Source organism: Carya illinoinensis, chromosome 9 (assembly GCF_018687715.1).
Source record: "Carya illinoinensis cultivar Pawnee chromosome 9, C.illinoinensisPawnee_v1, whole genome shotgun sequence".
Taxonomy (NCBI): domain Eukaryota; kingdom Viridiplantae; phylum Streptophyta; class Magnoliopsida; order Fagales; family Juglandaceae; genus Carya; species Carya illinoinensis.
This window is the reverse complement of record NC_056760.1, coordinates 6802044-6825313: the sequence shown is the minus strand read 5'-3', so window position 1 is coordinate 6825313 and position 23270 is coordinate 6802044. Positions and strand designations below refer to the sequence as shown.

At 37.5% G+C, this 23270-nt stretch overlaps 4 protein-coding genes across 11 annotated transcripts; 1 reads left to right on the top strand and 3 right to left on the bottom strand.

The window, feature by feature from the left end:
- Nucleotides 1-676: 676 nt before the first annotated feature.
- Nucleotides 677-3138, bottom strand: LOC122275682 (cyanidin 3-O-galactoside 2''-O-xylosyltransferase FGGT1-like). Its single transcript, XM_043084837.1, has 2 exons — nt 2890-3138; nt 677-2147 (listed from the first exon to the last, which is right to left on the bottom strand). Exon 2 carries the CDS (start codon nt 2140-2142, stop codon nt 769-771), a length of 1374 nt encoding a protein of 457 aa, XP_042940771.1. The 5' UTR covers nt 2143-2147; nt 2890-3138; the 3' UTR covers nt 677-768.
- A 1339-nt stretch (nt 3139-4477) lies between these two features.
- Nucleotides 4478-14410, bottom strand: LOC122277485. 2 transcript variants are annotated; one of them, XM_043087466.1, is made up of 8 exons: nt 13842-14410; nt 9355-9558; nt 8720-9214; nt 8203-8313; nt 7102-7290; nt 5994-6218; nt 5185-5305; nt 4478-5068 (listed from the first exon to the last, which is right to left on the bottom strand). In XM_043087466.1, exons 1-8 carry the CDS (start codon nt 14253-14255, stop codon nt 4956-4958), a joined length of 1872 nt encoding a protein of 623 aa, XP_042943400.1. In that variant the 5' UTR covers nt 14256-14410; the 3' UTR covers nt 4478-4955. The 2 variants fall into 2 exon arrangements, with proteins under 2 accessions (XP_042943400.1, XP_042943401.1); XM_043087467.1 differs by having other exon boundaries at nt 8720-9211.
- A 70-nt stretch (nt 14411-14480) lies between these two features.
- LOC122277489 (transcription elongation factor 1 homolog) lies at nt 14481-16711 on the top strand. Of its 4 annotated transcripts, none has more exons than XM_043087475.1 (5): nt 14481-14634; nt 15211-15349; nt 15687-15757; nt 16270-16291; nt 16399-16711. In XM_043087475.1, the coding sequence occupies exons 2-5, from the start codon at nt 15237-15239 to the stop codon at nt 16451-16453; spliced, it is 261 nt and encodes an 86-aa protein (XP_042943409.1). In that variant the 5' UTR covers nt 14481-14634; nt 15211-15236; the 3' UTR covers nt 16454-16711. The 4 variants fall into 4 exon arrangements, with proteins under 4 accessions (XP_042943409.1, XP_042943406.1, XP_042943407.1 ...); XM_043087472.1 differs by having other exon boundaries at nt 14484-14634; nt 16393-16711; XM_043087473.1 differs by lacking the exon at nt 14481-14634 and adding an exon at nt 14724-14755 and having other exon boundaries at nt 16393-16711.
- A 1021-nt stretch (nt 16712-17732) lies between these two features.
- On the bottom strand, nt 17733-22987 carry LOC122277486 (transcription factor VOZ1-like). 4 transcript variants are annotated; one of them, XM_043087470.1, is made up of 6 exons: nt 22813-22986; nt 22508-22524; nt 21834-22096; nt 21515-21664; nt 18650-19172; nt 17733-18520 (listed from the first exon to the last, which is right to left on the bottom strand). In XM_043087470.1, exons 3-6 carry the CDS (start codon nt 22059-22061, stop codon nt 17973-17975), a joined length of 1449 nt encoding a protein of 482 aa, XP_042943404.1. In that variant the 5' UTR covers nt 22062-22096; nt 22508-22524; nt 22813-22986; the 3' UTR covers nt 17733-17972. The 4 variants fall into 4 exon arrangements, with proteins under 4 accessions (XP_042943404.1, XP_042943405.1, XP_042943402.1 ...); XM_043087471.1 differs by lacking the exon at nt 22508-22524 and having other exon boundaries at nt 18650-19154; nt 22813-22987; XM_043087468.1 differs by lacking the exon at nt 22508-22524 and having other exon boundaries at nt 22813-22985.
- Between the last annotated feature and the right edge of the window lie 283 nt (nt 22988-23270).

The following is a 23270-nucleotide window of genomic DNA, read 5'->3' as shown; positions in this document are numbered from 1 at the left end:
TTATGCTATGTTGTACGTCAAGTTATACTTTAATTACTTATGAATTTGATTATGCATTCATATTTTTACTGTCATCCATGCATCATTAGCCTGTGTGGAAGTTTCTTGTTAACTTACTGAGATTTGTAATCAAATTCACTTTGGTAGTCCCAATTACCATTTCCTCCGAATGGTAGATCTTCTTACAGAACCTGAAGGAGAATCAGGAGCTGACCAACTAGACACAGTTGACTAAGCGACGGTGCGACGTCAATATTAATATAGTAGTTAACGTAAATTACTACTTGTACGATGGAATTGCATCTCTAGTACTTTTTGGATCATAACCATTTAGATTAGTGTTGTGATCTTAGTTGTTCAATGGGTCTTTATGTATGAAGTATGTTTTAAGTATTTAGGATATTTTTAATTTGGTGCATAGTATTGTTAAAGAAAAAAAAATTTATCCGCTGCGAATATTGCATAATGTTAGATGCATGTTAGGAACATTGCATCTTATATGTCATAAATGGGGGCATGTAACCTTGTATTGCATGTCTCGACACTTAAAATATCCGTCCGATCCCAAACAAAATTTGGGAACGTCACATTGTGTACATTTTAATTGCCAATATATAAATGAGAATACTCACCACGATAAGGTGTGGTGATTTTGCAAACCTTTACACTGAGCACATGATAAGATCAAACCGTGAATTAAATTACTTAATCATTATTCACTATCAAGATACAATGATTAATATTACTATATCTTGGGTCGCAATAAAGTCATTTGAGCAGATAATACAGCCTTTGAACAAAATCGTCAGTGTAGGACTTCTCAAGCCCTTCGCTCGACAAGAACTCTCTCCATTTTGCATGGTTGGCTCTCACCTCCTTCCCCACCTTACTATCATCATCCATTACAGCCCTCACTGCCTGGCACACACCCTCCCTTGTAAACAACCCGTCTTCTTCACCCTTATCAACCTCAACTCCAACTTTTAAATCTCCGCTCATCAGCCTCGCATTGATGATTTGATCCCCAGCGTGTGGCAGCAACACTAATTGGCACTCACTCACCATGGCTTCGGATAAAGAACCTGACCCGCAATGCGTCACGAAGCACCCCACAGAAGGGTGCCTCAGAATTAACTGTTGCTGAATCCAACCCCCATGAACAACCCCTCTTCCCTTTACCCTCTTTTCAAACCCTTTCGGCAATGCAGAGTCAATCGTTTCAACCCCCATTGGTGGTTTCAAGGCAGTGAGAAATGGCATACCTGATTGCTCTAGACCCAAAACCAATTCTTGAAACTGATCCTTCTTTAAAGTGCATTCGCTTCCAAATGCACAGAATATCACGCTTTTGGCATGGAAACCATCCAGCCACTTTGCCCATTTCTCTTGTAATGATGAGGTTGGTGGTTCAGGCACTATTGGCCCTGCAAGAATCACAGGTTTTCTAAACTGTCCTTCAATGTATTCAAAGTACGGCCCTTCCATCTCCCTACAACTTCTAAAACTAAGCGCGTCACAATCTCTGCAAGAGAACATAAGGCGTTCCCCGAATGATATACGATGGCCATATTCTTTAAAAGTTGCGAACGTTAGTTCTCGGGCCTCATGGGCACGCAACTTGATCGAAGAAGGTGGGAAACTTGGCGGAGGTGCCTTAAGATTAGCCTCTGTTAAAGGTTTTTCATCAAGTTTTCTTTCTGGACTCAACATATAACCCACGGATGCTGGACTAACAATGCAATGATGTATAGCCTTGATGCCCAGTCGGTGTGCCAACGCTGGTACCCAGTGAGTGAAATCATAAAATATGAAATGGGGTTGGAGGTCACGAAGAGAGGCTTCAATTGTGGGTTCAGTAAGATCCATGGCAGTCATGAGGAGGGAATGCAACGAGAAAGGAACATCTGCGGTTGTTTCGGTACCGGGCGGAAGGCCATCCACCTGTGGAACAATAATTGGGATGAAGGAAATGAGGTCTTTATGCAGATTGAAAGGCTCAAGCTTTGGTTGAGTTTTGGTTGGGAGGAAGAAAGAGATTCTGTGGCCTCTCTCAGCAAGTTTGTTGGAGCTGTGGAGGAATGCGGTTAGGTGGCCCATGGCAAACCACGGGTACATGACCATGTGAAGGTTTTTATCGCTCATATTTGCTGCAAAATTAGCTAATTAATTAGTGTATAAGTTAAACGAGTCACGGAGCCTACTACGAAGAGGGAGAGCTCTTAAATACCAGCAATTTTAAATCACAAAGAAGGAATTGTTACAAAGGAGATTTCAAGCGATTCGACTTTAAAAAAATCTACATAAACTAATTAATAAGACGATCATAGAGAAATTTAATAATCAAAAGATGAAATACAAAGGAATACTGGTAATATATATATCACTCAAACACAAAGCTCCAATATATCCAAATCTCATTCACATACAACTATACAAGATAGGAATTTTCTACAAAAAGAGAGAATCTAAAGTTTTCTCTAATCTCTTAACACATCATGAGATACAAAAAGGGTAATTTATATAGTTGTACTGATTCTCTCTTCCTCACTAATATAAACTAAAGACCTCAAACTCTCTCTCTCTTGTGCAATTCTCCTGATGATCTTCACGTGAATGCCTATTATATTGACAAGAGTTGAACCATTTCATATGCAAAGGAGGCAAAGCGTGAGGGGCATTAATTTCCACAAGCCTCGTTAATAGACCGTAGAGGTGAGAACATAGTTTTCACAATTCTAGTTAGTAGGGTGGAGAAATTTTCCACAGCAACATGCTTGCTTTTCCGGCCGGTTGAAAGATTAGCTAGGCATCAAATGCATTGCAAGAAATTATTTTCTTCTTACTGTCTTGCAACATGCAATTTAAATAGATATAGAGAAGCAGACCAACCTTAGATGTATAGGGGTGGCCGGCTGCCAGAGTGCATCTGAAAGAGAGAATACGGACTTAGTAAAGGGATGTTTCCTTTTCCTACGGGACTAACCGAAAGGGATATGTTCAGCATGTATGCATCTCCCACGATTAGAGATCCAGATCTGAAAATCATAAATTTATAACAGCAAAACATTAATGAAGAGATTGATTTCTTGGCATGATCTTTTAGTGGTCCTAGTCTTCGGGATTGCTACTTTGATGACCTTCCGCGCGTTGCCCTCCTCTTTATGTGAAGCCTACGTCTAATTCGATTCACCGGAAATACTCTTCCAAAATTATACACGAACTTCTCAAAGCTACCCATATTTTTTTACTAATTCCAAGACAACACTTATTTACTTAATTAATTGTCCTTTGCCACTCGCTGCACTGCTGCAGATTCCCAAGCAAGTCATCCGTGTTATTATGAATTGGAAAATTCTATATATCATACTATCATCCTATTTACATCTCATTATGTAAGATGTGACATATTTATTACCATTAAATGATCATTTATTACATGTTTCTTTATCATCAAATGATGTTAAATACGTCACATCATATATAGTATGATGCATGTAAGATAGTAATGTGGTATATAGCATTACTTGAATGAATAATTTATCTTACTATTTTTTTTAGAGTAATGGTATATATCACACTACTATCTCACTTGCATCCCATTATATATAATATGATGCATTTATCATCATTTGATGATAAAGAAACATACATTAAATGACCATTCAATAGTAGTAAATGTGTCACATCTTGCTTAGTATGATGCAAGTGGGATGGTAGTATGATGTATAGAATTTTTTTTTTTTTTGAAAATTTTCTTAATGATTAAAGATGTTAAAAAATACTTATAAAAAATTAAAAATTTCAAATATACTAAGAGTAGTAAAGTGAAGGTAAAAAGATAGTAAGTGTCTCGTAATCCTGTTATTATTCTTCTACTCAACGTAATGATCGTGAGACGGGCTGTAAAAACCAGACAGCAAGTACCAATTAAAAAAAAAAAGAAAAAAAAAGGGCAACATACACCACCAATTATATTACAACTTAACTACTATTACAAATTAAAATATTAACATTTTTTATTTTAATTTAAAATTTCTGTACTTGAAAGAATTCAAAGTAAATAAAATAATAAATAATTTTTTATACTTAATTGTAAACAAATTGTATTATAGCTGTTTTTTTATCATTTTCCAAAAAAACATAAGAATCATAAGGAAAATTGAGTGATTGTATCCTCACAAACAAATAATAATTAAAATCGTGAGCGTGTAAGAATCATTCAATCATTTTACAAAAATATATATATAAAATTTATATAAAAAATTAATTTTTTAATAATAAACTTTACTAACTTTTTTTAAAAATAACTGTACGGCACTATTATACGACTACATGTAACATTCTTTACTCTCACAAAGCCCCAATGGAGCGGGTAAAGCCGAGAAGAGTCCAAGCCCAGAGTCATTATTCTCCTACCCGTTATAAGAATCTTGAGCTGCGAGTGGAGTGGAGCGGAAATCGAGAAAGCTAAGGGAAGAAGAAGCAAAAACATGCAAATATACATACGATATAAATTTGTGTTCAGCCAGACATTTTCAGTTTTGAGGTAAAGATTGCATCAGAAAAATTATCTTCCCAACCCACAAAAGGCGAAAAACGGACAGTAACAACTAGCAAGTCACAAACTCAAGATAAACGCATCGGAATAAGACTTGTAAACAATGTGACAGTAGCATTCTATGCCATGACTACATTAATGAACAAGAAATTGTATAATGGGAATGCCAACCCCAGCTGTCCTGACTTCCATCGATTCCTTCAAATCAAGGCTAGCGATTCTGATGCCGGAGAGAACTTGGGCAAAAACAGCTCTTGGTGCTAGAAAATTCACAGAAGTTTTCCTGTGGCCATTAATCTAACATGTAAATTTCCAAGTATATTGGTGTTGAACCAATATAAGGCGGCAACAACAAGCTGGAGGCAGTAGTCTTCATATACAACTACTAGGCCATGCATCATCTCCACGGCCTGGCCAAAGCAAAGCAGGCATCCGGGTTAACTGACACCAGCAACTCTAATACAACTAATTCATTGGGATGATGAACCTTAAGACCAGGTTCCACAAAACCTACACGGCACAAGCCCAAAAAAGACCATCTACATTAACTCAGCTGCAGCTTCAGACACAATGACTTAACAGATTTTTTTCTTTTTGTAAAAAAATAAAATGCAATTTGAACCTACCAGGAGAAAGTTTTTTTCCCCCATACAACTCCTTTGCTAGGGGATTAGCAGCCCAGTGATTAATAGCTACCCTGCTCAAAGGTTGAAACCCAATAATCTTCCCATCAATTGACAAAACCACCTACATTTCAACAAAAGTGAAAAAGAACAAATTAACAGTGATATACCACCAACACAAAACAAGATAATAAAGAGGATACAAATACTCGAGCATTGTTGAGGCATATCTAGTGTGGAGCAATGTTGAAGCCAAGCCCCCGAGTTTTGAAAATTATTCGATGGTATTAAAAAAATCCACCCAAGAATACATATATTGTCATCCCCTCTGGCCCCCAGTGAACAGAATAATGAGATCAAACCTATTCAAGTCACAAATGCTACATCAAAGTTCAAAGAACTATGTCTGCCATACCAATCATGATATCATTACGTGACAAGATTTTCAGCAGGTCCCAGGCAATGCTTGTGCTTTGCTTGGTGCAATAAGGAAAGCAGTCCATTAAATCAGATTAATATCACAGCCAGCTAGACCAATAAACCAGTCTAGAGGAAACCATGGGATTTGCACATTTCCCTCAACGTCCTTATTTTCTCCTCTGTTCGCAGCATTTGCAAATGATTTATACAGACTAAAAACAGCTATTATTACCCATTTAGTTAGTTACAATACCGTCCCAAAAGATGTTATGCGTGATGATACTGGGATCATAAAATTGTGTAGGCTTATGCTGCTCCTGCATTGTATTATTACTTCTGTGACACAGAGTGCAAGAAATAAAGCAAAGATAATACGAACAGTTTGTGTTTACCTGATAACTAGCAATATACTGTGCAGAAATTTTCATTTCGGCATCAATTTTCTCTGAAGCAGCAGTCGGAATGCCTTCACCAATGGAATCAGCTTCACTGACCATCCTCAGGTAGGGTGGTAATTCCCCAGTCCAGGCACCAATGCTTGTTTCTGTCAATATTTCCCCGGGCCAACCATAAGCATCCTTCATCTTTTTGACAATTGAGATGCAAAATGCTTCCAACTATCCAAATGAAGTTTACAATTAAACTTTTTGAGGAGAATCAAAATTATAATTCAGGGTATAACATGAAAGAAAAATGTGACTCTTTAATAACAGCACTAAAGCACCGGTTACATCTGTAGATATAATTCCCAAAGTCATTAGTAATAGGGGTGCAGTATGTACAAACATGATTTAACAAACGTGCACTACCAAGTCTTTTTTTTTTTTTTTTTTTTCCCAAAGGGCACTACCAAGTCCTCTACTGAATAGCGATTTTATGTCATTTCTATGGATCCATCAAGTATTGTCAACCCATACCAACAATAAAGTTCATTACAAATGATGGAATATTAATAATCAGCAGATGTGGCTTGGGCTTTCCTTGGGTTATTACAAATGGTAATTAGAGTCAGTCTGCCGGAAGTGTGGGACTTGAGCGCCACCTATGATGGATTGGCTTGACGAGGACTTCAAGAATTTAAGGGGGAGAAATTGTAATACCTAGGATTGAGAGTAGGAAGGTGATAATTGAGAACCTACATTGCTTGGGAGGGACAAATGCTTGCCCTTTATAATGATTCTAATGGCTCCAATTATAATCATGACAAGTCATTTTAGAGTATAGGTCCATACGTGGCCTACGCTTTCCTTGGGTTGTTACATAAGCATAAGAATTGCTATATATTCAGTGCACTTTCGAGTAGCTATTAACCAAGCTCCCTGCTTCTCATTATTCTACAGCCTCGCATGCTAATTTCTTCTAAACTCCCATGTGCTGTTACAAGTTCAAGCCAAAATAACTTTTTTTTTAATGTAAAATAACTAAACTAGTTAACAGACAAAATTTCCTCAGTGTAAACTATATTGATTAAAAGATACAACGTTTGAAATGCATAAATACCTCTGTAGCATCCAGAGACATGTTTAGTGCATAGTCAACTTCAGATGATGGAAGAGATCCATCTTCTACACGGTAAGTTCCTCCTTTGCTTAGATAAGGCAAACCAAGTTGACCGAGAGCACTGATTATAACCAGAAAAACTCCAGTTGCAAGACTAACAGACAGCATTTTGAAAATAGAAGAGCTCCTCTGCAAGTCAAGGAACCAATTATTCCATGCCAATGAACAAAACTTGACTGAATTAAACAAATACTCATTCCGGACTGAATCAAATGGCAGAGATCAAGCACAGCTTTTCTGTAACAAGATACACGAATTACCCGCAGGCCCAACTAGCTGGGAATTAGGATAAAGGTTTTGTTGAAATGAGTCAGTACCAAGTCCCCAATGAATGATACTGACAAGGAGTCATTCGTTTACAGACAAAAAGTATTAGTAAAAAAGACAGAACTACTATGAGATTGCAATTAACTGTAGTATAAGCTCAAGTAAAGATTCCATATCTATCAGGATGTCCTAGATAGGTAACCACTCCTTGGATGTTCCAAACCCAACATATCAAAAACAATTGTTTTTTCCATAAAGCAATTGTTAAAAAAACGATTCATGAAAAAGTTCAGATGTGAATCTTCTAGAACTTTAAGCAACTTTATTTTTATTGGCGCCGGGTGTTCAGGAACAATGTCTTGACTAATCCCGGATGTGCATATGCCTCGGCAAGGAGTTTCCCGCAAGTGTACCTTGGGTAATTAAAGCGGAAAATCCCCCAGTCTGATGGCCCCTAGAGATTGTTTGCACCTAGTGGGATTTGAACCTTTGATCTGAAGGGAGCATACCACCAAGACCAATTGAACTTAAGAAAAATCATTGAGTATTCATTTCATGTCAATTTTCAAACATGTCACTCCTTCTGATTGATTCTTAAATTTTAAAATTTTCAGAACCCCAACTACCTTAGTTCTGGACTTCATTAAGATAATTTTCTAATTACAGAAGGACAAGAAAACCCTTGCTCATAGTGGCCAGCAAGCCATGCAAAGCCAAGGCTCCAAGTGTTATATCAACCAAGAGCCAATGTGGAAAAGAAAATTGATCAAATACCTTTTTGTTGGACAAGTTTGCAAAACTTGCAACCATGCCACATGATAGCTGTTTATTGGGCAGTGAGTAAACATCTTCGTAGTACATATCTAAAGTTTCTGCCAATCCAACCTGCAAAGTTTATAAGCTAGGATCAAAACTGAAAAATAATCAATGCTATAAAAAAACTCAATCAAATATGGTTCCACTGACTGCTGATAAAACAATTTAAGTCAGTGGATAAAACAATTTAAATAAAACTAACCCTTGTAAATGTTTATTACAAATTTGGCTTCATCCCTCTGCCCCAACCCACCTGGGACTGTACCTTTTTTTTAGGGTGCGAATGTGATGTGGAAGGCTTTAAATTATGTACATTGAAAATAAGTTTTGAATAAGTAATAGTGAAAAAAAAAGGCTGGAGACCTCAAATGGTACATGGACAATTCAACATATATAAAATTCCTAGATCTGCACAATAGGAATGAAGCACCATGCAAATCATAAAACCCAAATAGTTAGTAAATGAATGGCATACCATTTGGGAGTGGGTAAGAAGCACCTCCCACCGACTCTGTTCATAATTTTTCCAGCCCTTGAAATCAATAGTGTTGAGTCTATCAGCGTCAATTTGTAGCTTATAAGCAGGAATATACTCACTTGTCCAAGCACTGAACTCAGGACCACCAATCTTTTCCAATTCCACGTGTCCTGATGGCATCCACCAATAGTGCTTTGATTCTGTTTCCTTGGGCTTAAGGTTATTCTTTGTTGAATTAAACTTTTCCAGCAGAATCTTGGCATTTTCAATTATCTCATCCTCAAATAATTTGTATATGATGACTGAAGAATCTTTTGATGCAACCCTTCTGGGCTTTCGAAACCAACGGAAGAAATTACTTGAAGTATTGCCCAATATGTTATCTATGAAATGCCTTTCATTGCTTTGAAGAGCAAAAATGCAAAAAGCTTCTGCAAGTACAGAGATAACTCTTTCGTCTGATGAGGTGAGGCTAAAAGATTCAAGGACCTGCTGATACGAAAGGCATAAGAGAACTGAACCTATCAGTATCATATGGCACCTGCAGGACAGACATATTTATATGGTATTACAATCTATGAATTTGCAATGCAGATGCCAAAACATACAAGTAATAAGGAAGGATTACAAACCTCTCTTGGGTTTTCAAGATCCTTCATATTTCTTTCTGAGCCAGGACTAAAAACCACCAGTTCAAAGTTGTAAATCTGCTGCAAAACTACTTGCCTAAATGTCATGGCCAGTATGTTTCTTGATGTAGTGCTTTCGAGCATATCTTTGGAGATAGACCTTCTAAGCTTTTTGGCTTTTTCTTTAACTCTCCTAGCTGGCAAAAACTGATGAATAAAATGGAAAAATAGGTTTAGAGAATTTTTCAATAAAGGATTTCAAACAATAATGTAACACCCCAAGGGAAATCCCAAGACACATGGCCTGTATTCAAAAAGAACCAGTCAATGATACAATTAAAGCTCCATTGGAACCAATATAGAGAGCAAGAACTTTCCATTCACAAGCAACGTGGGATCCCATATACCATATACCCTTATCACTTATTATTCAATATGGGGTATCACAATCTCCCCCACTACAATTCTGACATCCTCGTCAGGCCCGTCCATCATAGATGGCACGACTCAGTCCCACAATTCTAGTTGGGATAGGCTCTGATACCATTTGCAACACCCCAATGGAAGGCCCAAGCCACGTGGCCTACACTCCAAAAGGACTGACTACTCAACAATACAATTGGAGTCTCATTAAAACATTATAATGTAACATACGAACCTAGAATTTAGGTTAATGCAGTTAGAATTATTTAGTTATGTTCTGATTATATTTATTGCTCTTATTAATTACTTATTTATTTATTTTCAGATGCTTATAATTATCTATTTGTTAAATAAGATAATGAACCAGATTAATTAGTTTTTTAGGGTGGTTTCCTTTTATCTTGTATTCTCTGTTATTATCGGATAGGTTTAAAAATTTTTGAAAAGATTCTAAGATCAAAACCAAATCAGATCTAGCTAATCCCCTGAAAACTCTAGCTAATCTCCTGAAAACTCTAGCTAATCTCCTGAAAACTCACGTAACCCTTTCCCTCACCTTTATAAAATCTCACCAGACCCTCAGAATAATATTTCAGAAATTTTAGTTGACAAAGAGGGAAAAGAAAAGGATAGCACTCGTGCAGCCCCTTCTTTTCTTTTACCCAGCCACCTCATCAGAGCACCTTGAGATCTGCACAGACACTGCCAGTCAACCACTTCGTTGAACACCTCACTATCTGGTAAGCCACTGCAGTCTGCCACCTTTTTCTCTCTCTCTTGTCACACATTACCTTTCCTTAGCAAGCCTTAGATCCCATCGCTGGCCTGCTTTCTCCAGCAAATGATTTTTTTGCTTTGTTCATATCCTCTTATTTCTTTTACTTTACTAAAAAGCACATGCAAGTTTTGGTTATTACACAAATGCCCTTCAACCCACTGCACCTAACCTTTCTTTAAACTGCCTCATAAAGGAACTTTTGGTGAAGTTACCTCTTTACCCTCTAGTAACTAGGCAGACTTTATATTTTAAACCTAATCATATACGTGGGCTATTTTTCCTTGTGGGCTGGGCTTGAGGTTTATTAGACATGTTTCATTAATATGGACTTTTGTTTTAAATTGGGCTTGATTCTAGTATATTTCAGAAACTTGTTTTAATTGATAAGTGAGTTGATTTCTTGTGGGCTTGATTATTTTATTGGGCTGGTTGTATTTACAGAAACTGTTCTAGTAACCTTAAATGTTTTCTGTAATTGGGGCTGGGCTGAAACTTAAATCAGAACAAAGTTTCACTTAAATAAATATATTAGTCTTAGACTCATTCTTTTATACAATATATTGAAGGGCTTTTAAGCATACTTTAAAGAATTCTTTTATATTATTTCAGTTTGTTATCTTAGCTAATATTTCAATTGACCTTTAACTAAGTTTTATAAAATTATTAAGATTATCATATGAGCTTTGGAATAATATTATTTTAGGTAATCTTTTTATATTTGAATATTCATTATATTATCTCTATGGTAAGATTTTAAATAATTAGATTGCTACGACACGTTTTCTAGAAAGATTAGTAACGTCTAGTGCCTTGTATAGGTCACGAGCTACGACGTGAGTTTTCGGAAGCAGCGCTAAGAGGTAAATAATATGATCATATAAATGTATGTGTAATGTAAATATTATAATTGGGTATGGTAATATGATATGGTTTTGATGGTTATCTACGTTGAGCTAAGAGCCAAGTCAAAGTTAGATCGCTTTCATGAACTTCTATGAATTATGATGATTTACATGAAAGTAAGCCTATATATGTGTTATGCTTTTATGGATTGTTGATTGATGGATTGAATGTTACTAAAATCACATGGAAGCCATGATATGATCATATAATAATTTAAGATAGGTATTCTATGAATTAAAATAGCCAGATCATGCATGCTTCATTCATGTAGTGCTTAGACCATGTATGCCATGTATTGTTCATGCAATAACCTAAGTCAAGCATGCCATGTAATAAATAGCCAGATCATGTATGCCATATTCATGTAGTTTTGAGATCATGCATGCCATGAAATGTCATAAAATGATTAAATCATGTTAGGCCATGTCATGCTATGCTATACCATGTACAAGAATATATCATGTTATGCCATGCCATGTACAAGAATATGCCATGCTAGAAAAGTCTATGAAGTCCAAGAAAATTATCATGCATTAAGAAAGATAAACATTTTAGGGTAGCACGGACCCAAGCGTGTTTACCATAGTCATGCTAAGACGGTACCACGGACTCAAGCGTGGTTACCACAAGTTAAGTGAAACACGGACTCAAGCGTGTTTCACTCCATGTCATGCAAGTTAAGTGAACATGGACCCAAGCATGTTTCACTTCATGTCAAGCAAGATAAGTGAAACACGGACCCAAGCGTGTTTCACTCCATGTCAAACAAGATAAGTGAAACACGGACTCAAGCGTGTTTCACTCCACATCAAGCAAGGTAAGTGAAACACGGACTCAAGCGTGTTTCACTTCATGTTATGCAAGTTAAGTGAAACACGGACTCAAGCGTGTTTCACTACATGACAAGTTATGTGGTGCCATGGACTCAAGCGTGGTTCACCATGAAATAAGTACAATTCAAGATAAACAAGTTACTCATGCATTCACGCTTCATGTTGCCATGATTATGAATGTTTCCGTTCATGTAATCCATGAATGTTATATGAAAGTTATGATAAGGCTTTAAAAATCAATTTTATGCTAAGCTAGATAGTATTTTACGGTATGATGTATTATTTACTGAGTATTCGACTCATTTTTGTTGTTTGTCTTTTTGTTTTCTTCTATGTTGATTGCCACAGATGGTGATTATGATGATGCAGAGCTGGATGGCCAGGAGTAGATTTAGTATAAGGACTTAGAGATGAATAAGTGTCTTTTACACAAGGATTAAGTTTCTTTTATGTCATTTCAATAACTAGTCTTGTTTAAGACTAGCTCATGTTTTGCTTTATTCAGTTTTAAGTTTCAAGACTATTTATATCCTTTCAATTAAGTTTCTTTCAATAAATGAGGTCTTTCAGAGTAATGAGTCTCTTTACCGGGCATTTATCATGTTTGTTAGTAACGTCTCTATCCTACGGGAACGGGGTGTTACAATATATGAGCCAAAACTTCTCTTTCCCAAGCAATGTAGGATCTCATACACCACAAAATCTTATCACTTATCATAATGGGGTATCACAATAATATCTCATTGAATTAATGCATACTTTTTTTATTGGCACCAGGTGTCCAGGAACAACGTCTCGACTAATCCCGGGGGTGCACAGGCCCTTAGCAAGGAATTATTGCATTAATGCCTACTTAAGACCATAAAGGAACCTAGAATGCATAAGTAAGCATTGTGCCTTTCCTTGCCTTTAAAAATTGAAAGCTGGAGTTTTTTAAGGTCGCCAAGTATGCAGCAGAACTTAGAACTTAAGCAATAACCAATCGACAAGAAGACATACTCAAACCAAAAAAAAAATTCCCATTACGGTAGGACATACTGGCAGTTTCTCATACAACCCACAATTTCCTAATGAGAGATACAGTCATGAACTAACTATTCTAGTGCCGCTTTTAACTTTATTACAGCTCTAATCATGTTGTTGGTAGTCGGGTCATTTTTAATAATAAAAAAACAGCAAATTGTATGTCATCTAAAAATTAGGACGTATATAAAGCCCCCAACCCTACAAACCCTGCCTTGGTTGGAAGGAAACAAGGTAATTGTCTTTATTCTCTGGTTGTATGCACTGCAAGCCTGTCTAGTAAAAGTTTTAATAGATATTATGACTTAAATGGATAACCTGCACAAGCACAGCTCAATTATACGCATTAAGAACTATACTTCTTTATGATCCTATATTATTCAAAATTTTTAAGAGCATCAAATTTTGGGCAAGCTCAAAGAGTACTCGGTAATATCACTATGATACGACAGGAAATAATAAGATTCACTATCTGAAGATAATCCGATTGAAATATAGAGAAGCTCAAAAGGCATGGAAATTGAACGGACCAGCCGGGTAGAAACGGTGCTGCGCTTGTCCGAAGGGCCAGGAAATACGGTCTCGACGACCATAGCAGGCACCCCGGAATCGATGTGCTCGGCGGCAGCTTCACCGCCGTCTGCCGCAGCTGCCGTCAAGGCCTGCTCGGGGTCGACGGATCCGACGAGAGTCAGCCGAGCCAAGTTGTTCTCGTAGGTTCTCACGCACGGGAGTGTCTTCTCGTCGGACTCCACGACGGCTTGGAGGACTTCTTGCTCAGTGGCTGGGAGGGACTTGGGAGAAGAGCAAGACAGTACAGGGAGGGCATTTCCGGGGGTTTTGAGGGGTAGTTTGGTAACAAAATTCAGGGGCTTTGGAAAGTGAGTACGAGGGCGAACGGGAACCAAAGGATTGAGATGAGAGAGTGATTGAAGGACTGGCATTGGTTGTTTTCTAGGGTTTTGAGGTCTGGGTTGGAAGGGGTTTAGGATTAGGGGTTATGCAGCGAGAAGATGGGGACGGGCCGCCGGGGTATTAAGGGCGTCCCCAGTAAGTTAAAACAAAATAAAGCAATTTCTCTGTACGTCGTCGTTCTTAAAGGGATGAAAAATTTCCTATGCATTCAATCCCACGCCGTTTACGTCTGTACTCCCCGTGGCTGTAAATATCTGACACCTGGAAAGATTTGTCTTATTTTATGTATTTATTTTACTTCTTTGAGAAGAAATATCAAATACTCCATCATCAATCCTGCAGATTTTTGGGGGACTCTCTTCCTACGTGACGTTTAGGGTTTCTGCTTGTGAATCAGCCTCCCAAACGGTTCGATACGCTTCTGTATTGGTCATTATGATCTTGATTAGCTTGATATCTATCTTTTTGTGGGATTGTAGGGAGAAGTGGCATGTTGCGGGTGTTTTTCCCCTGTCGGTTTGGTAAAGACGTATGATTTGATTTTTTTTTTTTTTTTTTTTTAAGTTTTCTTTTCTCTGCGTTTATCAGGAAACAACCTATGTATGTTTTTACTATGAAATTGACGGGGAGCTGATTTTCTTTGTTGGGTTTGGCTTAAGTCCAGTTCCTGTTGGACCTGGGATTTTGATTGTTCGCGTTAGTAGTTGTAATGGTCCCTTTTTTATGTCTCGTGAGTTTTTCATCGTTCGGAAAAAAGAATTTTAAAGGGTACGTTGTTTTCCTGTTGCTTGCGGGTAATATTTATTCAGTGTTGAATTTTGTTTTTGTTTGAAGGATTTCGATGCTGCTGAAGTGTGAAAAGTTGTTTCGAGTATTTATGCTGTTGTTCTTTCAAATATATTCGAATTGAATGCAACGGTTTTTTCTTTTTCTTTTTTAATTTTTTATGTTAATAATGGGCTGGCTTGCTTATAATAATGACAGTGATTTTGGAACAAGGATTTTGAGGTATGGGGAAGAGGAAATCCAGATCAAAGCCACCACCTAAGAAGCGGATGGACAAGCTTGACACCGTCTTTAGCTGTCCTTTCTGCAACCATGGAACCAGCGTTGAATGCCGCATGTAAGTATACATGTAATTTTCATGTATAGTCTGTGAATATTTTATGAAACCGATGACAAAATTTGAGAGGATCTTAGACGGCCCAACTATCTCATTCTGTCTACTGGATATGTTGGACATCAAGACTGTTGACAACAACTTATGTCTGTCTCTCATTTGTCTTTTTGACAACATGTTCCTGTATCACAGAGTTGTGTAGATCTAGTGAAAGTTGCTCATTTAACCCTCATTGTGTTGTGGAATGATGTGAATGAACATTTTTTTAAGGTTTATGTCATATTTTAAGGTTGCAGATTCCACAGTTTTGTTCTTACTTATGGAATGTATCTCGTTTCAGTGATATGAAGAACTTGATTGGGGAAGCCTCCTGCAGAATATGTGAAGAGAGCTTCAGTACCACCATCACAGGTGATTTGGAAAGCCATTTTTCCGAGTAAGATAATTTATTAATGAGAAAAAATGGCATCATCCAGGTTCACAGGAGATATCCTGTAATACTTGGTTTGATATGAAAGAGTGGTAAATGAGATTCCAGATTAGAAATTCTTACCTTTTCTAATAGTTTCAAGCGGCTAAGATGTGACTTGAGTTTTCTTTAGGTCGTTACAAACCAACCCCAAAACATAAGTATGGTACTTGAGTTGTGCAATTTACAATACTCATCAAAAAAACAAAAAAAAAAAAAGTTGTGCAATTTACAATGGAATAACCTGGCGAAAACATTGTCATTTTAGTGGAAGAGACTGTAACACCCCAGTTTTAGTGTAAGAGGGTGATGAATGGGATATCATCATGATGTTATGCTGACTTATAATATCATCAATTTATTAGAGGTTGTGGAATATGAAGCTAAAATGTCAATTTGATTACTAAAGATTATAACTGAACTGATTCTCACGGTTTGTCTCATGTTTTTGCAGCTTTGACCGAGCCCATTGACGTGTAAGTGCTCTCTCTCTCTCTCTCTCTCTCTCTCTCTCTCTCTCTCTCTCTCTCTCTCTCTCTCTCTCTCTCTCTCTCTCATATTGAAGATGTGAATGTAGATATAGCGAATGGATTGACGAATGTGAACGGGTTAACAACCTTGAAGACGACGGTGCTTAGGGGCTTTGAACACTGGTTCCAGTGCTGGAGTAGCTATTAATAACGGAGCCGGGGATTATCTTAGTTTTAATACTCTTGACACATGGTATCTAATTCCGTGTTAGTGTGAGAGAATAATTTGTAAGCATTTCAAGGTAACCACATTAGGAATGTGCCCTACGTAGGTGATCCAAATATCAAATGCTCCAATGCATTGTGCTGTAATACTTAAGATTTATGTGCTGATATATTGTGATGTATGATAAAATATGTTGATTAGATTTTTGTTCTCGTCTTTAGGTTTTCTGTGATAAGAGCGGGCCCTCAACCATGCTTGTTGGGTCTTTTTCTATGTACAGCATTTTACCTCCAGTTATGTTAAAGCTTCAGCGAAGGATAGTGATATGCTAACAATTTTGTTTTGAGTATTTCAATTCATTTTACTATTCATCAATGCATTTATGTCATTTCATGAATGAGTTGAATAGAATATTTTTCAACACTACTTTCTAGTACTTGGTGATTATTGGATATATATTGTGTATGCTTCTTATGTCCTTGGGTATGCCTTTTTCTATCAATCAAATTTTACTTTTACTTATCACAAAAAAAAAAAAAAGGGTTAAGCCATTTCAATACAAATAAATTCAAATTTTACTAAACTATTGCTCTTATTCATTTTATTTAGGGTTATAAAAGAATTGTAAATTAATCATATTTTTCATTTCTTTTCGCAAGTGGATTCTATTTCACAGTAGAGTGAGTAAAGTAAACATGTACAGTAAAACTCCTTGGGGTTGGGGTAAAGCTTGAGTTTGGAGGTATGCTTTCATGTCTAAGGTTGAAACTCCCTTTTAACGCAAATAATTTCTGAGGGTTACCAGATTGGAAAAAATTTTCTTGATTTATTCGAATTACACTTGTGTGATACTTTTTACTAAGAACCTGTGCGCACTCAAAATTAGTCGGGATGCTGTTGATAAAAATCCGGTGCCAATAAGCCAATAAAAAAATAAAAAACATGCATAGCAAACACATTATTTTAGATCCAAAACAACAGGCCGGAATCTCTATATACTTCAACATCCAGTAAAACAGAAAATATTGTACACCAGCAGCCACAGCACATATCACAGGCTGTCATTAACCAGCGCAAGGCCTACATTAACTCATTTTGAATACAGAATCACAGATTATGACAGATGAATTACAGCAACTGTATTCATCTACCTATTCCAGTTTTGGTGAAAGTATCTGGTTTTCAGTTTTCAATATATCGCAACTGTTTATAAAAATGGACTGACGAAAATCACCCATTCTATCAGTTTGTCACCATATTTCAGAAGTTAAAAATAAGCTCCAGTTTTTGGGACACTCTAATACCGCACTTCATGTGAGAATGAGCCATTCACAATTCTAGAGAACCAACGAGTGAAGAGAAAGATAATATAAAATAAAAATCACAACCCCATTGCTTGCTGCCTAATGTAACTAAACTAACAACATCCAGCACTTTCAGCATCCAGCCAATCTTCTATAACTACGTCAGATAATACTCACCCATATTCTCAACAAGATAATCATATGGTGCATTTATCCCATATGCCCCATTTGTTGGTGTTACTCGATTTGCAACAGGGTAAACATGACCTACACCAGCCTTTCCATTAACTTTGGCCCTCCCCTTCATAGAGCGCTTAATATCAGATGGAAACTCAGCAGAGAGCCTTCCCATCTGCTTCTGCAGATCAGCAACTGAGTCATTGGTTATTTTCCCCTTGGAGTTCTTCTTCCCCTCAACAAGTTTTAATTCCAATCTATACAAAGCACAAGCATCGCACTTATTGATCTCATATTCATAGAGGTGCCACTCAAAATGGTTAAGAGGTTGTGGATCCATATAGTAGGACCTCTTCAGGCCTCCAAATTCATTGATCACCTGCTTCCTTGACTCGTGCCAACCGCGCCCACTGTAATCTGGCAATGACCTCTGCTTTCTGTTCCCACTCTCAAATGCTCTTCGAGGCTTATCAAAAAAGAGCCATTCCCTAATTGTTTCACCTTCCAGAACTGATAGATCGAAGAGTTCTGCAATCAAATAGCAGAACTAACTAATCAGCCTGGAAATATGTCAGCTAAGTTCAGGATCACTCAGTTCCAACCACTAGAAATCACTGCTAGCAAATAAAAAATGCAAGGCCAAATATAAAAACCTACCAGGTGCATTCCATGGAGACTTTGTAGTAGCAGCTCCCTCACATTCTGGGATACCAACATCTTTTCCTTGTGCCTTTGCACTAAGAGCAGCAAAAAGGAGAGCATCCTTCAGGCCAATGCCTCCAGGTCTTAGAACAGGACCCATGCCAGGTGGACCTTCATTCAATGCTAAAGCTGCATGAAAGCTACTGCAATAGTCTTGACACCAGTCCAAGCCGTGTGCAGGCCTTGGACAATCCCAAAGTGCACATTTTGGGCCTAGGAAAGCAGAAGGTGAAGGGCATATACTCGGCAGATAGCTAGAAACATGAGGCACGCCATCCTCCCTAGACAAACCAGTACCACTAAAACCAGTGTAGAAGTTGTGCTCAAAGTCTTGATGCAAATCAAACTGATGATAGTCCAAATGAGTAGCCCCATCCGAGTTATTAACTGACACATCATGACCTTCTGGGGACGGGTTTTTGCATTCAACAATCAATGGAAAACCATGGTCCTGCTGCCCCTGATTCACAGTAAATCCCTGCAAGATATCAAATCTAATCACCAATGAATGGCCATTTTCAAATCTAATTGACATGACATTGCAATAGAACTGTTACATGTAAAGAAGTAAATGATAATATCAAAGAAAGTAATATAACAGATCATGCTAGAAAACAAAGCATAAGTATGTTCTAGCTAATAAAGTGTACTTACAGTGTACCTAGAAAACAACTAATACGAACTACCAACTTCACAGCCATGAAGATGATACAAAGTATCCATTCACAGCTCAAATTGATACAAGCTAACCTTAAATCCAGGAAAATCACCATGCTCAAGTGATATATGTTTAGGATCCTACACATATAACTGTCTTAATCATATTATGAATGTATGTTATAAAGGTCAAACTTGACAATGTGGTGAGCAAAGCCAGAATCCATGCACTGGGCCCCTAAGGCCTATCAACTAGGTCTAGACTTAATTTTTTTGATAGGTAGGTCTAGACTTAATATCTCTCTCTCAACAAAAAAGAAGAAGAAGAGCAAGCCCAGCAAACTTGGGGAGATCGCATTCATCAAAGCACAAGAAATGAACAATAATCGTAAAGGATCAATAAAAAAACAGAAACCAGAGATTTAAAAGAAATTATTCGAGCACTTGGCATTAAATATAATTTTTTTTTTCTGCCCCTCATTATTAATATATTGCCCATATTGTAGTCTTCTTAGCTAAATTATTCTCATAACTTCTAGTCCCTATGCATTGAAGGAAAAGGTTCATTCAAGTGATAAATTCCCCATGTTTTCTACAATTAACAGCTTGGAACCTCATGGGCGGAAAAATGTCGCTAGCCCAAGCTCACCAAGCCCAGCCTAAAGGAGGGATCCCATCTTCAGAAAGGAAGAGAGAGAGAAGGAAATAAGGGGGCAAAAGCTGATTAAGGGAATAGGTGTCAGGGGGAAAAGAAAGGAAATGACCGGAAAAGGGTGGAAAACAGAGGGAAAGGGGATAAGGTAGGCAAGAAAGCACAGCGAAGTGATATAAAGCCGAGCTCTTCACCAACCACTAACAGAGGCCAATAAAAGGGATCTGAGATCAAAGATGCGGGGAATTCTGGGGGACTTGAGAAAAGAGCTTCTTCAACCTCTAGACGGAAGCTCCAGTTTTATTTTCTGTAGGCAGCAAGTATCATTGACCCATTTGTACAATAAGTTACAAGAGACCATGAGAGACTGTAAAATACACCATTTATAGTGAATTTGCCCTCCAAATGACCCGTAGAAGTAGGCCATGTGCCAAATCATGTAAATTTGTGTCTCATTCTCCATTTATATTTGTTGTATTTATTTTCTATTTATTGAAATGGACATATGTACGGACACCATACTGCCACTCCAAATCGTCAATGTGGGCTCCAGACCACACCAACCATGGACTGGGAATGATTTCTTCTCCCCTTCTAACCTGTTCTTACAAAATAGGCTTTAACACTCAGTCATTTTTTTAATACGTTTGCAATCTCATAGTCAGGCATGAACAAAAATCAAACCATAATTGAATGAACATAAAATTTTAATGCACTTTCAGTTACTTCCAGATTACAGGCACATACTAGCTCCTGTTCATATGCTGAAATCATTGAAAGTGAAATTTTTGAAGTAAGAGGCCATAAGGTGCTTAGTTAAGATGTAATAAGGTGGTAATTTCACATCATAAAGAAGAGTGATGAATTACAGTTCTTCAAGCCATATATATAGACATTAGTGCTTAGTGTTTGATGGTTTCAATCTGAATTAAGGACTTTGATTTATTTAAGGACTTCAGTCCAAGAGTGGTCACTTGAACTAAGTCAGAACTTCATTCCAAGGTTGTCCACTTGTGAGGAGAGCACTTTTGGGATTAAATATTTCTGAATAAGTGAGGCTCTGAGTGTACTAGGAGATTAAAATTTGAGTTTATCTCCGCAACATCATAATCCCTCTTCTGTTCGTCAAATTCCAGTGTGATTGTCTTATACTTGTGGAAGTAGGCATCTGTACTCAATCACGTAAATGTTTGGTCTTATGTGCATGTTTAATTGTCATCCAAACCCTATATTTTTCATAGAAAACTCCCATAAGCTTCTGTTGACATAGCATTTGAACATAGTCAATATCACATATATGATAAATTCAAGGATCTTATATTTCATTCAATTGGATTGATTGGAGAGCGGCCTCTCCCATCTTTTATTCTTTTTGAGTCAAACTAATGTATCGCATCCACAAACAAATCATATGTTAATAATCCAAGCCAATATTAATTTTCTTTTAAAAAAGAAAACCTAAAAAAAACGAACAAATAATGTCAGAAGCAATTGAAATTTAGAATTCCCACCTCTTGAAAGATCAAACTGTCTCCAACTTGTGTACTTTGATTATTAGGCTCGGGATTTGGCGCAGCTAATGGACTAGTGGCATCATCTTCCTCTTCACAAAGCTGCAATAGACGACATATATCCGAGGAGAAAGACCCAAGGCTACCCCCCTATATAAACACACATAAACACCACAGGTCACAATCACACCACTAGAAATTTCAACCTTACAATAATTATTCACCCACGATGATACGAGTATCTATATAGCATTTAAATATATGCTTAAAGCTATGCTCCCAAAATGATACGAGTATGATACATTGATACAAAACTAACTTGTTGCAAAGAAGAAGCTGGAGAGGGCTCATTGAGCTCGGCTTTCCACTCCCGGAGCATCTGATGGACTTGTTCCTCAAGTACTGCAGCATCGATCGAGCGACTCTCCTTCCTGGCAAACTGCAGATCCACGAACATCCCTTGGAGGTCGTCAACCCTGTTCTTTGCCTTGTCCTTGAAGAGCCTGTGTGATGCAGACTTGCAATTGCTCTTCGAACCCTTCCCCATCAGTAAGCCTTCCAACCTTACTTCTTTGTAGAGCCCTGCAATCCAGAAAAGAAAACAAACCCAATTTCGGGTCAAAACCAATGAGGTTTTAGACCAAAAGAGTAATCAAATTCACACCCAATTTATAAGTTAAAAGATAATACACCCACCCCCCACCAACCACCAAAAAATGTCAATCGAACTAAATAACAAAAAAATCTGGAGACGCTCTATAATGAGATTAGCAGAACATTGCTGCTACCAATAGAAGAATTAGTAAAGTAATTTTAGAGTAAAGGATGCTCATATATTAAACCAAACGCCAAATAAAATTGAGTCTACCAACTTAAGTTTTTGAGAGAAAAACCAACATAATAAATAGAAACAGCCTCAGAATTTGCGAAGATGATACCTCACAAAATATTAACCAAACAGGTCAAAAGAAGAAGAAAGAAAAAGTAGCATACCAGAAAAAGGCAGAAGTCTTCAGGTGATCGCCGTCAAAGATCAGGACAATTAGCAAATAAAAACAGGACGGGAATTGAAAAACCAAACTCAGAAAAGATGGAAACCCACAGAGAGAGTGTCGCTCTCTCTATCTATAACCCCTATGCTGCAGGAAATAAATGGTTCGGAGATTGTAGGGAGAGAGAGAGAGAGAGAAATATTCGAGAGGACTAGACTGATCGAAAAGAGATGCCCTCACCCTCCAAAGTTTTAATCTTTCTTTTCTGATTCCAAATTTCCCAATCAGAAAAGCTTTTGTTTTTACCTTTTTCTTTGTCCGATAGAATTTGGCTTCGCCTTTGCTTTTGGGTCTTCTAACTTTTACACTCCATGCCGAGTAGCAGTCCTCTTGCTTCTCCTCTCTCCCGAACTCTCTGAATGTCCGGGGAGCATCAGCAACGTGGACGCGGCAAAAAAGCTAAGAGAGATTGGGGGTTTTCATGTTTTTTTTTTATTTTTTATTTTTACCGACGCTGAAGTGGATCAACGTGGTCGGTTGGGCTTTAGAATTTGCCCTTAGAAAGTCAGATAAATTACTACGAATATGTGGGTTGGGATACAGGATATCTGCGAGGGACCAAATAGGGCTATTTTAGACTTTTGGACATCCGAGTAATAAGATATGGACGACCTGTCCCGACAGTCGCTCATGGTTTCAACTTTCATGCTTTTCATTTTCAAGCATTAGAAGCTCTGTTTTTTTTTTTTTTTTTTTTTTATAAT